Source organism: Coturnix japonica, chromosome 19, assembly GCF_054131305.1.
Source record: "Coturnix japonica strain WE chromosome 19, WE-NBRP24, whole genome shotgun sequence".
NCBI lineage: Eukaryota > Metazoa > Chordata > Aves > Galliformes > Phasianidae > Coturnix > Coturnix japonica.
The window spans coordinates 210,281-225,149 of NC_140681.1; the positions used below are offsets into that span (position 1 = coordinate 210,281).

A 14,869-nucleotide genomic window follows, 5' to 3' on the forward strand; every position below is an offset into this window, starting at 1 on the left:
GGAGGCCCTTCTGGGTGCACTCGTGGTAAGCTGCTCCAGCTGGCCCTGCTTTGAGCCAAAAAGGCTTGCTGAGTCCTGAGGCCTGCTGTAGGCTTCCTTGGTTTCTATCACAGGTGATGCTGCACGTGGAACAAATACCTTCTCGGGTTGTCCCAGAGCTTGTTTTATAAGTAAATGACACTGAAACAATGTGGGAGAGCTGGCCTGTTTTTCTGTCCTAGAATCTTAGAATGGTTTGTGTTGGAAGGGACCCTTAAGATCACCCCGTTCCAACCTGCTATAGACAGGGACACCTCGCTGTAGACCAGGTTGCTCACAACGCATCCAGCCTGGCCTCGAGTGCTTCCAGGGAGAGGAGGGATGCTGAGAAGGTGGAAATAGTGAACGCCTTTTTGCTTCTGTCTTTAGTGAAAGGGCTCTCCCTCGGGAATCCCAGGCCCTGGAGGTTAATGAGAGAGTGTGGGGAATGGGAGATTTCCCTTTAGTCAGGGAAGAGGTGGTCCGTGAGTGCCTAGGAAATATTAAGGTCCATAAATCCTTGGGACCTGATGGGGTGCATCCACAGGTGCTGAGAGAGCTTCTGGAGGTCGTTGCTGAGCCGCTCTCTGTAATCTATCAGAGGTCTTGGAGAACTGGGGAGGTGCCTGAAGTCTGGAGGACGGCCAGTGTCACTCCTGTCTTCAAAAAGGGCAAGAAGGAAGACCCGGGTAATTATAGGCCAATCAGCCTCATCTCTGTCCCAGGGAAGGTGATGGAACAGCTTGTGCTGGATGCCATCTCCAGACAACTGGGAGAAAAGGAGGTTATCAGGAGTACTCAGCATGGGTTCACCAAGGGGAGGTTGTTCTCGACCAACCCGGTGGCCTTTTATGAAGATGTCACTAGCTGGGTGGACGGGGGGAGAGCGGTAGATGTAGTCTACCTTGATTTCTGTAAGGCTTTTGATACTGTCCCCCATGACGTTGTTATAACAAAGCTGAGGAAGTATGGGATAGATGAGCGGAAGGTGAAGTGGGTCGAGAATTGGCTGACTGGCCGAGTGCAGAGGGTTGTCGTTGGTGGTGCGGAATCTGGCTGGAGGCCTGTAACTAGCGGCGTCCCCCAGGGGTCTGTGCTGGGTCCGGTCTTGTTCAACATCTTCATCAGCGACCTTGATGAGGGGATAGTGACCACCCTCAGCAAGTTTGTGATGACACAAAGTTGGGAGGACTGGCTTACACGCCTGAAGGCTGTGCTGCCATTCAGAGGGACCTGGACAGGGTGGAGAGCTGGGCAGTAAGAAACCGGATGAGGTTTAACAAAAGCAAGTGTAGAGTCTTGCACCTAGGGAGAAATAATTGCATGCACCGGTACAGGCTGGGGGAAGAGCTGCTGGACAGGAGCTCTGCTGAGTGGGACCTGGGCGTCCTGGTGGACGACAGATTGACCATGAGCCAGCAGTGTGCCCTTGTAGCCAAAAAGGCCAATGGCATCCTGGGGTGTATTAAAAAGAGCGTGGCCAGCAGGTCGAGGGAGGTGATCCTCCCGCTCTGCTCTGCCCCGGTGAGGCCTCCTCTGGAATCCTGTGTCCAGTTCTGGGCTCCCCAGTACAAAAAAGACAGGGATCTCTTGGAAAGAGTCCAGCGGAGGGCCACAAAGATGGTGAAGGGCCTGGAGCATTTCCCCTATGATGAGAGACTAAGCGAACTGGGTCTGTTTAGCCTTGAGAAAAGAAGGCTGAGTGGGGATTTGATCCAGGTTTATAAATACCTGAGGTGTGGGTGCCATAGTGGCGAGGCTGGTCTCTTTTCAGTAATGCGTGGGACAGGACTAGGGGTAATAGGATGAAACTTCAGCATAGGATGTTCCGCAGGAATGTGCTCAAGAACTTCTTTACGGTGAGGGTGACGTAGCACTGGAACAGGCTGCCCAGGGAGGTGGTGGAGTCTCCTTCTGCGGAGATATTCAAGATCCGACTGGACGCCGAGCTGTGCGACGTGGTGTAGGGAGCCTGCTTTGGCAGGAGGGTTGGACTCGATGATCTCTAGAGGTCCCTTCCAACCCCTGCAATTCTGTGATTCTGTGAGGCATCCACAGCCTCACTGGGAAACCTGTTCCAGTGTTTCACCACCCTCACAGTAAAGTTCTTCATGGTATGTATTCTAAATCTCCCCTCTTCCAGTTTAAAACCATTTTCCTTCATCCTGTCACTACATGCATTTATAAAATGTCCCTCCCCAGCTTTCCTATGGACTCCCTTCAGATACTGGGATGTTGCTATAAGGTCCCCCTGGAGCCTTCTCTTCTCCAGGCTGAAGAGCCCCAGCTCTCTCAGCCTGTCCTTCTAGAGGAGGTGCTCCAGCCCTCTGATCATCTCCATTTCCCTCATCTGGACCTGCTCCAACAGCTCAGTGTCCTTGTGTTGGGGTCCCCAGAACTGGACACAGTACTCCATGTGGGGTCTTACAAGAGCAGCGCGGAGGGGCAGAATCACCTCCTCGACCCGCTGGTCACGCTTCTCTTGATGAAACCTGGGATATACTTGGCCTTTCAGGCTACAAGCGTACACTGCCACCTCGTGCTGAATCATCTGAGACCCCCAAATCCTTCTCCTCGGTGCTGCTCTCAAGCCATTCTCCACCCAACCTTTATCTGTGCTTGAGATTTCCCCAACTCAGGGCACTTGTCCTTGTTGAACTTCATGAAGTTGACATGGGCCACCAAGTTTGTCACGTCTGACTTGCCCATGGTGAAACCATTTTGATTACCACCAATCACCTTGTCTTTATTTTTCCGTGTGGTGCAGTAGGGCCTTCAGTTGGATCTACCCCGCGATCTTACCAAGCACAGAGGTGAGACTGACTGGCCTGTAGTTCCCTGGATCTTCTTTTTTCCCGTTCTGGAATAGGGGGGTTATGTTTCCCCTTTTCTGATCAGTGGGAACTTCACCAGACTGCCATGACCTTTCAAATACGATGCACAGCAGCTTGGCAAGTTCATCCACCAGTTCCCTCAGAAGCTGCGGATGGATCCCTTGGACTTGTGCAGCTTCAGATTCTTTCGATGGTCTAGAACCTGATCTTCACTTACAGCACTTACAGATCCACCTTCTCCAAGTTTTACTGTTGCTTTCTGCAGTTTGGGCTCTGTGCCTAGAGCACTTGCCAGTGAGGCCTGAAGCAAAGAAGTCATTGAGCACCTCAGCTCTCTCTGTATTCCTCATGAGCAGGCCTCTAGTTGCCTTCCAGAGAGGGCCCACATCCTCGCTTACCTTCTTTTTAATCACTGATATACCTGTTCCCCTTTCTGTCCCCAGCTAGATTTAGTTCTGCCTGAGTTTTAGCTTTCCTAACCTGATCTTTGAGGTTCCCATACTGCTTGGAAGAGGAAGTTATCATCAGCACATTCCAGAAACCTCTTTGATTTCTGGTGCGATGCTGTGTTGTCCCTCCCACAGATATCAGGGTGGTTGAAGTCCCCTATGAGGACCAAGTTTTCTGAATGTGAATCTCCTCCTGTCTATTTACAGAGGACCTCATCCTCAGTGTCCTTCTTGTAGTGAGGAGCCCAAAACTGAACACAGTACTTGAGATGCGGCTTCACCAGAGCTGAGTACAGAGGGATGATCACCTCTCTGCTCCTGCTGGCCACACTGTTTCTTATACAGGCCAGGATGCCGTTGGCCTTCTTGGCCACCTGGGCACACTGTGGGCTCATGTTGAGCCGAGCATCGACCAACAGCCCCAGGTCCCTTTCCTCTTCACAGTCATCCAGCCATTCTGTCCCAAGCCTGTAACACTGCATGTACCCCCAGCAGAGAACAACTACATCCCCCAGAGGATTGCTTGCTGCTCTGTCACCCTTTCTGTTCAGAGCAAAAGATAAAAGCCATTCGTAAATCACTTGACCTCCCCTTTCCTTTTTGATCCCAGCTCTGACCTCGGCTTTAGAATAAGGACTTCAGTTTTCAGACACACTTTCTAATTTTATTTTTTTTATTGGTTTTAATTCTAATCATGATAGTAATTATGATACATTGTACTGTAGTGTGTTATCTTGCAATTTGGTATCATCTTTGGTCAATTAATTAAACAAATTAAAACGAATTAAAGAAATTAAAATTAATTAAACCAATTAGAACTAATTTGTTGCCACTGGTTTGGTTTTTGGCCCATCTCTCTACTTGTTTTCCCTTTTTTTCCCTTTTCCCTTCCCTGGGTCCTGGATCTGCAGGTCCCCCCACCCCGCTAGGCGTGGAACCGGGCCGAACCAGGCCAGAAACTGTTGACAAATGCTGCTACTCAGATAACTCAGCAGCGCTTGGCTTAGGTGCAATGTGTTGGATTTAAATGAATTCTACTTCCAGGTTGTCTTCACTTCAATCTCTATAGCTTCCCAAGCCAGGGATGGAATTGCCTGCAAGGTATTAGTTGGTATTAGATCATCAACAATTAAATACTCTACTTTTTGGGGGATCCTGGATTCATTTTCTGTGTCCTCATCGGAATCCCTCTTATATGAGCAGACAGGAGGATCCGGTGCCTTCCCCTTCCCCTTTACTTCTCTCAGCCGAGTCCCAGTCTCCTTTGGAAGACTCCCTGCTTGTTTTTTAGACATCTCTCTGAATTTGCAATGTCCAGGGAGCTGTGGTTTTGTTGCTGAGGCAGAAGCTGTCTGGATGCTTCTGGGGACTCTTGAGATAGTTGTTGGGGCAGAAGCAGTATGGATGCTTCTGGGGAGTTTGGAGTTAGTTGTTGGGGCAGAAGCAGTAGGGATGCTTCTGGGGACTCCGGACTTTGTTGTTGAAACAGAAGCAGTATGGATGCTTCTGGGGACTCCGGACTTTGTTGTTGGGGCAGAAGCAGTAGGGATGCTTCTGGGGACTCTTGAGTTAGTTGTTGGGGCAGAAGCAGTAGGGATGCTTCTGGGGACTCCGGAGTTTTTTGTTGGTGAGGCAGAAGCAGTAGGGATGCTTCTGGGGACTCCGGACTTTGTTGTTGAAACAGAAGCAGTCTGGATGCTTCTGGGGACTCCAGACTTTGTTGTTGAAACCGAAGCAGTAGGGATGCTTCTGGGGACTCCGGAGTTTTTTGTTGGTGAGGCAGAAGCAGTCTGGATGCTTCTGGTGACTCCAGAGTTTGTTGTTGATGCAGAAGCAGTACGGATGCTTCTGGGGACTCCGGACTTTGTTGTTAAATCAGAAGCAGTCTGGATGCTTCTGGGGACTCTGGAGTTACTGGTTGAGGCAGAAACTGAACAGATGCTTCTAGGGAGTTTGGAGCCTTCCCTGCCCAACTCAGGTTTGGGTGACTTCTCAGGCAGCTTCATTGCACGCCCTGTGCTCCATGAGTCTCTTTGAAGGCCATGCTCCATCAAAGCCACATTCCTTCTGCGTTGTCCAGACAGATTATGGCATGAAGGAGAGGGGCCAGCTGGTTTATGAAGCTTTGTGGGTCTGATTTTCGAACCCGCATTGTAATCCACAGAACCCGGCCGGAACTCGTCCCTGGCCATCTGTAGTCTGTGGATCGATTTCTTCAAATTGGAAATCTCCCGAAGAAGCTCATCCTGGAAGGGAACAGAGGGTTTATGCTTGGTCTTGTCTTAGAGAGTGCTTCCCACCCTAAGTACTGTTGCTTTACGCAGAAGAGGGAGAGCACACTGCTTCAGCCTTGCAATGAGGGCAGAAGAGAATGGCTGCCACAGTGCTCTGTTTGTAAGCAAGCGACTTTCCAGGCTGCCTTCACACCAGCACGCTGTGCTAGCTCAGCTCTGAGCTGAGCTGTCCTTTCCTTGCCTCAATGCCTAGACCACCAGCCCGTCCCTCACCTTTTCTGCTTTCCCCATCTCCCTCAGATCCATCAAGTAAAGCCCGTGCCCTCAGTGCCATGCTGCTGACACGTGCCTACCAATACTGGGCTTTGCCTACCTCTTCTCGCCTCTTTGCTTGCTTTTTCTCCAGCTTCAGCCTGGTCAGGTACTGCCTGTACTCGTTGAACTCCTTCAGAGTGCAGACAACCTACAGAAGAGACAATGACAGATGGCTGTAGTGTCAGGCCCCTGCCTGGCAGACTGGAAAGCCCTCCTGACGAGACCCGTGTTGGTCAGCCCAACAGCCAAACTTACGTCGCCATCCTCGGTGACCAAGCCCCGTTTCTTCAGGTTCCGCAGGTTGTTTTTGCGGTTGTGGAACTCCCGCAGATGCGGGTCATGCAGGCTGTTGTACTCTGTGCACAGATTGCGACTGTACGGATCTCTCAAGTCAAACTGAGGAGAAGGCTGGTGGAGCTGGAAGAGATGTGTTGTAGAGTGTGAATGGGGAAGGAGAGAGCAGCAAAGAGACAGAGACACTTCCAAGCTGCTCACACCCACAGGCTGGCCTCTTGCCTCTTTCCCAAACAGTCATGTCTGGGTTTTCCTAAGTCCTCCAAGAGGGAGAGCAGAGGGTTGCGCCCTCCTCCAGGAACGGCCTGGTCTCCACATTTCTAGCTGTGCCAGATGAGTGCCTGGCCCCAGCATCCCAACACATGGCCAGCAGCTGCCTGCTTGCCTGGTGCCAGATAAGGTGAGGGAACTGCTGCTGATAAGCTCATCCGGTGTGAAAATCCCAGTTTTCAGACCCTCTCCTGACTGGTGGGCACTGCTATTGACCAGCCCTTGGTGGTCTCCCTGCTGTGGAGCCAGAAGCATCCCCTCATTCCCGTATGCAGTTGGGGCAAAGGGCCATAGGTCCCACAGTAGAGCCGGTGGCCACAAGGCCTCCTTGGCATGGCGGCAACCCCAGGAAACAAGAGCCCTTTTTGACGCTTCCCTCCTCCTCTCACCTTTTCCCCCAGCTTTCTCCTGGCGAAGAGGAGCTTGGTGCCGGGCTGCACAGGGATTTTAACCCCGAGTGGAAGGTCCAGCAGCCAGCTACATCCTGCTCCAACTTCCTGTCCTCCGGGTCGGAGCTAGAAAGACAAAGACATGCTTGGACACTCAGACACTCCATTCCCCTCTCCAGCCCACCTCCGCTCCCTTTGGCAGCTCCCTCCCCACTTCTGTACCCGATGCTGGGATGTGCAGAGAGGTGCGATTCCCTGCAAGCCTTCTCCAGCACCAGCATGAGGAGAAGTGTCCCTCAGCCTCTGGAGAGCATCTACAGCCCCAGAGCAGCCCTGCATACCCCAGGCTGCTGCACTCAGCCCTCTCTTGATGTAGCAGCGCTCACCTTTCCGCTCTTCCCCGCTCTGCTCAGAAATTCATCTGGATTTCGGAATCCAGCACTGCCACAGCGCTCCATGGCTCCTGGTAGGAACTCTCTGAGAGCTGCAACCTTCCGCTACCACCTCTCGCTCCAGCAGCAGCGAACTGAGGCCACCCCAGCTGGAGTTCCAGCCTGCAGCTTTATGTCACGCTCACCCACTGTTGCATCACAATGACGTGCAATGACACGCGGCAAGCCTGCAGCTGCATGGAGGCCCTTCTGGGTGCACTCATGGTAAGCTGCTCCAGCTGGCCCTGCGTTGAGCCAAAAAGGCTTGCTGAGTCCTGAGGCCTGCTGTAGGCTTCCTTGGTTTCTATCACAGGTGATGCTGCATGTGGAACAAATACCTTCTCGGGTTGTCCCAGAGCTTGTTTTATAAGTAAATGACACTGAAACAATGTGGGAGAGCTGGCCTGTTTTTCTGTCCTAGAATCTTAGAATGGTTTGTGTTGGAAGGGACCCTTAAGATCACCCCGTTCCAACCTGCTATAGACAGGGACACCTCGCTGTAGACCAGGTTGCTCACAACGCATCCAGCCTGGCCTCGAGTGCTTCCAGGGAGAGGAGGGATGCTGAGAAGGTGGAAATAGTGAACGCCTTTTTTGCTTCTGTCTTTAGTGAAAGGGCTCTCCCTCGGGAATCCCATGCCCTGGAGGTTAATGAGAGAGTGTGGGGAATGGGAGATTTCCCTTTAGTCAGGGAAGAGGTGGTCCGTGAGTGCCTAGGAAATATTAAGGTCCATAAATCCTTGGGACCTGATGGGGTGCATCCACAGGTGCTGAGAGAGCTTCTGGAGGTCGTTGCTGAGCCGCTCTCTGTAATCTATCAGAGGTCTTGGAGAACTGGGGAGGTGCCTGAAGTCTGGAGGATGGCCAGTGTCACTCCTGTCTTCAAAAAGGGCAAGAAGGAAGACCCGGGTAATTATAGGCCAATCAGCCTCATCTCTGTCCCAGGGAAGGTGATGGAACAGCTTGTGCTGGATGCCATCTCCAGACAACTGGGAGAAAAGGAGGTTATCAGGAGTACTCAGCATGGGTTCACCAAGGGGAGGTTGTTCTCGACCAACCCGGTGGCCTTTTATGAAGATGTCACTAGCTGGGTGGACGGGGGGAGAGCGGTAGATGTAGTCTACCTTGATTTCTGTAAGGCTTTTGATACTGTCCCCCATGACGTTGTTATAACAAAGCTGAGGAAGTATGGGATAGATGAGCGGAAGGTGAAGTGGGTCGAGAATTGGCTGACTGGCCGAGTGCAGAGGGTTGTCGTTGGTGGTGTGGAATCTGGCTGGAGGCCTGTAACTAGCGGCGTCCCTCAGGGGTCTGTGCTGGGTCCGGTCTTGTTCAACATCTTCATCAGCGACCTTGATGAGGGGATAGTGACCACCCTCAGCAAGTTTGTGATGACACAAAGTTGGGAGGACTGGCTTACACGCCTGAAGGCTGTGCTGCCATTCAGAGGGACCTGGACAGGGTGGAGAGCTGGGCAGTAAGAAACCGGATGAGGTTTAACAAAAGCAAGTGTAGAGTCTTGCACCTAGGGAGAAATAATTGCATGCACCGGTACAGGCTGGGGGAAGAGCTGCTGGACAGGAGCTCTGCTGAGTGGGACCTGGGCGTCCTGGTGGACGACAGATTGACCATGAGCCAGCAGTGTGCCCTTGTAGCCAAAAAGGCCAATGGCATCCTGGGGTGTATTAAAAAGAGCGTGGCCAGCAGGTCGAGGGAGGTGATCCTCCCGCTCTGCTCTGCCCCGGTGAGGCCTCCTCTGGAATCCTGTGTCCAGTTCTGGGCTCCCCAGTACAAAAAAGACAGGGATCTCTTGGAAAGAGTCCAGCGGAGGGCCACAAAGATGGTGAAGGGCCTGGAGCATTTCCCCTATGATGAGAGACTAAGCGAACTGGGTCTGTTTAGCCTTGAGAAAAGAAGGCTGAGTGGGGATTTGATCCAGGTTTATAAATACCTGAGGTGTGGGTGCCATAGTGGCGAGGCTGGTCTCTTTTCAGTAATGCGTGGGACAGGACTAGGGGTAATAGGATGAAACTTCAGCATAGGATGTTCCGCAGGAATGTGCTCAAGAACTTCTTTACGGTGAGGGTGACGTAGCACTGGAACAGGCTGCCCAGGGAGGTGGTGGAGTCTCCTTCTGTGGAGATATTCAAGATCCGACTGGACGCCGAGCTGTGCGACGTGGTGTAGGGAGCCTGCTTTGGCAGGAGGGTTGGACTCGATGATCTCTAGAGGTCCCTTCCAACCCCTGCAATTCTGTGATTCTGTGAGGCATCCACAGCCTCACTGGGAAACCTGTTCCAGTGTTTCACCACCCTCACAGTAAAGTTCTTCATGGTATGTATTCTAAATCTCCCCTCTTCCAGTTTAAAACCATTTTCCTTCATCCTGTCACTACATGCATTTATAAAATGTCCCTCCCCAGCTTTCCTATGGACTCCCTTCAGATACTGGGATGTTGCTATAAGGTCCCCCTGGAGCCTTCTCTTCTCCAGGCTGAAGAGCCCCAGCTCTCTCAGCCTGTCCTTCTAGAGGAGGTGCTCCAGCCCTCTGATCATCTCCATTTCCCTCATCTGGACCTGCTCCAACAGCTCAGTGTCCTTGTGTTGGGGTCCCCAGAACTGGACACAGTACTCCATGTGGGGTCTTACAAGAGCAGCGCGGAGGGGCAGAATCACCTCCTCGACCCGCTGGTCACGCTTCTCTTGATGAAACCTGGGATATACTTGGCCTTTCAGGCTACAAGCGTACACTGCCACCTCGTGCTGAATCATCTGAGACCCCCAAATCCTTCTCCTCGGTGCTGCTCTCAAGCCATTCTCCACCCAACCTTTATCTGTGCTTGAGATTTCCCCAACTCAGGGCACTTGTCCTTGTTGAACTTCATGAAGTTGACATGGGCCACCAAGTTTGTCACGTCTGACTTGCCCATGGTGAAACCATTTTGATTACCACCAATCACCTTGTCTTTATTTTTCCGTGTGGTGCAGTAGGGCCTTCAGTTGGATCTACCCCGCGATCTTACCAAGCACAGAGGTGAGACTGACTGGCCTGTAGTTCCCTGGATCTTCTTTTTTCCCGTTCTGGAATAGGGGGGTTATGTTTCCCCTTTTCTGATCAGTGGGAACTTCACCAGACTGCCATGACCTTTCAAATACGATGCACAGCAGCTTGGCAAGTTCATCCACCAGTTCCCTCAGAAGCTGCGGATGGATCCCTTGGACTTGTGCAGCTTCAGATTCTTTCGATGGTCTAGAACCTCATCTTCACTTACAGCACTTACAGATCCACCTTCTCCAAGTTTTACTGTTGCTTTCTGCAGTTTGGGCTCTGTGCCTAGAGCACTTGCCAGTGAGGCCTGAAGCAAAGAAGTCATTGAGCACCTCAGCTCTCTCTGTATTCCTCATGAGCAGGCCTCTAGTTGCCTTCCAGAGAGGGCCCACATCCTCGCTTACCTTCTTTTTAATCACTGATATACCTGTTCCCCTTTCTGTCCCCAGCTAGATTTAGTTCTGCCTGAGTTTTAGCTTTCCTAACCTGATCTTTGAGGTTCCCATACTGCTTGGAAGAGGAAGTTATCATCAGCACATTCCAGAAACCTCTTTGATTTCTGGTGCGATGCTGTGTTGTCCCTCCCACAGATATCAGGGTGGTTGAAGTCCCCTATGAGGACCAAGTTTTCTGAATGTGAATCTCCTCCTGTCTATTTACAGAGGACCTCATCCTCAGTGTCCTTCTTGTAGTGAGGAGCCCAAAACTGAACACAGTACTTGAGATGCGGCTTCACCAGAGCTGAGTACAGAGGGATGATCACCTCTCTGCTCCTGCTGGCCACACTGTTTCTTATACAGGCCAGGATGCCGTTGGCCTTCTTGGCCACCTGGGCACACTGTGGGCTCATGTTGAGCCGAGCATCGACCAACAGCCCCAGGTCCCTTTCCTCTTCACAGTCATCCAGCCATTCTGTCCCAAGCCTGTAACACTGCATGTACCCCCAGCAGAGAACAACTACATCCCCCAGAGGATTGCTTGCTGCTCTGTCACCCTTTCTGTTCAGAGCAAAAGATAAAAGCCATTCGTAAATCACTTGACCTCCCCTTTCCTTTTTGATCCCAGCTCTGACCTCGGCTTTAGAATAAGGACTTCAGTTTTCAGACACACTTTCTAATTTTATTTTTTTTATTGGTTTTAATTCTAATCATGATAGTAATTATGATACATTGTACTGTAGTGTGTTATCTTGCAATTTGGTATCATCTTTGGTCAATTAATTAAACAAATTAAAACGAATTAAAGAAATTAAAATTAATTAAACCAATTAGAACTAATTTGTTGCCACTGGTTTGGTTTTTGGCCCATCTCTCTACTTGTTTTCCCTTTTTTTCCCTTTTCCCTTCCCTGGGTCCTGGATCTGCAGGTCCCCCCACCCCGCTAGGCGTGGAACCGGGCCGAACCAGGCCAGAAACTGTTGACAAATGCTGCTACTCAGATAACTCAGCAGCGCTTGGCTTAGGTGCAATGTGTTGGATTTAAATGAATTCTACTTCCAGGTTGTCTTCACTTCAATCTCTATAGCTTCCCAAGCCAGGGATGGAATTGCCTGCAAGGTATTAGTTGGTATTAGATCATCAACAATTAAATACTCTACTTTTTGGGGGATCCTGGATTCATTTTCTGTGTCCTCATCGGAATCCCTCTTATATGAGCAGACAGGAGGATCCGGTGCCTTCCCCTTCCCCTTTACTTCTCTCAGCCGAGTCCCAGTCTCCTTTGGAAGACTCCCTGCTTGTTTTTTAGACATCTCTCTGAATTTGCAATGTCCAGGGAGCTGTGGTTTTGTTGCTGAGGCAGAAGCTGTCTGGATGCTTCTGGGGACTCTTGAGATAGTTGTTGGGGCAGAAGCAGTATGGATGCTTCTGGGGAGTTTGGAGTTAGTTGTTGGGGCAGAAGCAGTAGGGATGCTTCTGGGGACTCCGGACTTTGTTGTTGAAACAGAAGCAGTATGGATGCTTCTGGGGACTCCGGACTTTGTTGTTGGGGCAGAAGCAGTAGGGATGCTTCTGGGGACTCTTGAGTTAGTTGTTGGGGCAGAAGCAGTAGGGATGCTTCTGGGGACTCCGGAGTTTTTTGTTGGTGAGGCAGAAGCAGTAGGGATGCTTCTGGGGACTCCGGACTTTGTTGTTGAAACAGAAGCAGTCTGGATGCTTCTGGGGACTCCAGACTTTGTTGTTGAAACCGAAGCAGTAGGGGTGCTTCTGGGGACTCCGGAGTTTTTTGTTGGTGAGGCAGAAGCAGTCTGGATGCTTCTGGGGACTCCAGAGTTTGTTGTTGATGCAGAAGCAGTACGGATGCTTCTGGGGACTCCGGACTTTGTTGTTAAATCAGAAGCAGTCTGGATGCTTCTGGGGACTCTGGAGTTACTGGTTGAGGCAGAAACTGAACGGATGCTTCTAGGGAGTTTGGAGCCTTCCCTGCCCAACTCAGGTTTGGGTGACTTCTCAGGCAGCTTCATTGCACGCCCTGTGCTCCATGAGTCTCTTTGAAGGCCATGCTCCATCAAAGCCACATTCCTTCTGCGTTGTCCAGACAGATTATGGCATGAAGGAGAGGGGCCAGCTGGTTTATGAAGCTTTGTGGGTCTGATTTTCGAACCCGCATTGTAATCCACAGAACCCGGCCGGAACTCGTCCCTGGCCATCTGTAGTCTGTGGATCGATTTCTTCAAATTGGAAATCTCCCGAAGAAGCTCATCCTGGAAGGGAACAGAGGGTTTATGCTTGGTCTTGTCTTAGAGAGTGCTTCCCACCCTAAGTACTGTTGCTTTACGCAGAAGAGGGAGAGCACACTGCTTCAGCCTTGCAATGAGGGCAGAAGAGAACGGCTGCCACAGTGCTCTGTTTGTAAGCAAGCGACTTTCCAGGCTGCCTTCACACCAGCACGCTGTGCTAGCTCAGCTCTGAGCTGAGCTGTCCTTTCCTTGCCTCAATGCCTAGACCACCAGCCCGTCCCTCACCTTTTCTGCTTTCCCCATCTCCCTCAGATCCATCAAGTAAAGCCCGTGCCCTCAGTGCCATGCTGCTGACACGTGCCTACCAATACTGGGCTTTGCCTACCTCTTCTCGCCTCTTTGCTTGCTTTTTCTCCAGCTTCAGCCTGGTCAGGTACTGCCTGTACTCGTTGAACTCCTTCAGAGTGCAGACAACCTACAGAAGAGACAATGACAGATGGCTGTAGTGTCAGGCCCCTGCCTGGCAGACTGGAAAGCCCTCCTGACGAGACCCGTGTTGGTCAGCCCAACAGCCAAACTTACGTCGCCATCCTCGGTGACCAAGCCCCGTTTCTTCAGGTTCCGCAGGTTGTTTTTGCGGTTGTGGAACTCCCGCAGATGCGGGTCATGCAGGCTGTTGTACTCTGTGCACAGATTGCGACTGTACGGATCTCTCAGGTCAAACTGAGGAGAAGGCTGGTGGAGCTGGAAGAGATGTGTTGTAGAGTGTGAATGGGGAAGGAGAGAGCAGCAAAGAGACAGAGACACTTCCAAGCTGCTCACACCCACAGGCTGGCCTCTTGCCTCTTTCCCAAACAGTCATGTCTGGGTTTTCCTAAGTCCTCCAAGAGGGAGAGCAGAGGGTTGCGCCCTCCTCCAGGAACGGCCTGGTCTCCACATTTCTAGCTGTGCCAGATGAGTGCCTGGCCCCAGCATCCCAACACATGGCCAGCAGCTGCCTGCTTGCCTGGTGCCAGATAAGGTGAGGGAACTGCTGCTGATAAGCTCATCCGGTGTGAAAATCCCAGTTTTCAGACCCTCTCCTGACTGGTGGGCACTGCTATTGACCAGCCCTTGGTGGTCTCCCTGCTGTGGAGCCAGAAGCATCCCCTCATTCCCGTATGCAGTTGGGGCAAAGGGCCATAGGTCCCACAGTAGAGCCGGTGGCCACAAGGCCTCCTTGGCATGGCGGCAACCCCAGGAAACAAGAGCCCTTTTTGACGCTTCCCTCCTCCTCTCACCTTTTCCCCCAGCTTTCTCCTGGCGAAGAGGAGCTTGGTGCCGGGCTGCACAGGGATTTTAACCCCGAGTGGAAGGTCCAGCAGCCAGCTACATCCTGCTCCAACTTCCTGTCCTCCGGGTCGGAGCTAGAAAGACAAAGACATGCTTGGACACTCAGACACTCCATTCCCCTCTCCAGCCCACCTCCGCTCCCTTTGGCAGCTCCCTCCCCACTTCTGTACCCGATGCTGGGATGTGCAGAGAGGTGCGATTCCCTGCAAGCCTTCTCCAGCACCAGCATGAGGAGAAGTGTCCCTCAGCCTCTGGAGAGCATCTACAGCCCCAGAGCAGCCCTGCATACCCCAGGCTGCTGCACTCAGCCCTCTCTTGATGTAGCAGCGCTCACCTTTCCGCTCTTCCCCGCTCTGCTCAGAAATTCATCTGGATTTCGGAATCCAGCACTGCCACAGCGCTCCATGGCTCCTGGTAGGAACTCTCTGAGAGCTGCAACCTTCCGCTACCACCTCTCGCTCCAGCAGCAGCGAACTGAGGCCACCCCAGCCGGAGTTCCAGCCTGCAGCTTTATGTCACGCTCACCCACTGTTGCATCACAATGACGTGCAATGACACGCGGCAAGCCTGCAGCTGCAT

At 51.8% G+C, this 14,869-nt stretch overlaps 2 protein-coding genes across 2 annotated transcripts; both read right to left on the minus strand.

Moving 5' to 3' along the window:
• Nucleotides 1–11,770: 11,770 nt before the first annotated feature.
• Nucleotides 11,771–12,928, minus strand: LOC146757711 (uncharacterized). Its single transcript, XM_085519426.1, has one exon. The coding sequence runs from the start codon at nucleotides 12,926–12,928 to the stop codon at nucleotides 11,771–11,773; it is 1,158 nt and encodes a 385-aa protein (XP_085375552.1).
• A 385-nt stretch (nucleotides 12,929–13,313) lies between these two features.
• Nucleotides 13,314–14,869, minus strand: LOC146757712 (fibrous sheath-interacting protein 2-like). The gene is made up of 4 exons (XM_085520583.1): nucleotides 14,816–14,869; nucleotides 14,239–14,364; nucleotides 13,541–13,702; nucleotides 13,314–13,433 (listed from the first exon to the last, which is right to left on the minus strand). The coding sequence occupies exons 1-4, from the start codon at nucleotides 14,867–14,869 to the stop codon at nucleotides 13,320–13,322; spliced, it is 456 nt and encodes a 151-aa protein (XP_085376709.1). The 3' UTR covers nucleotides 13,314–13,319.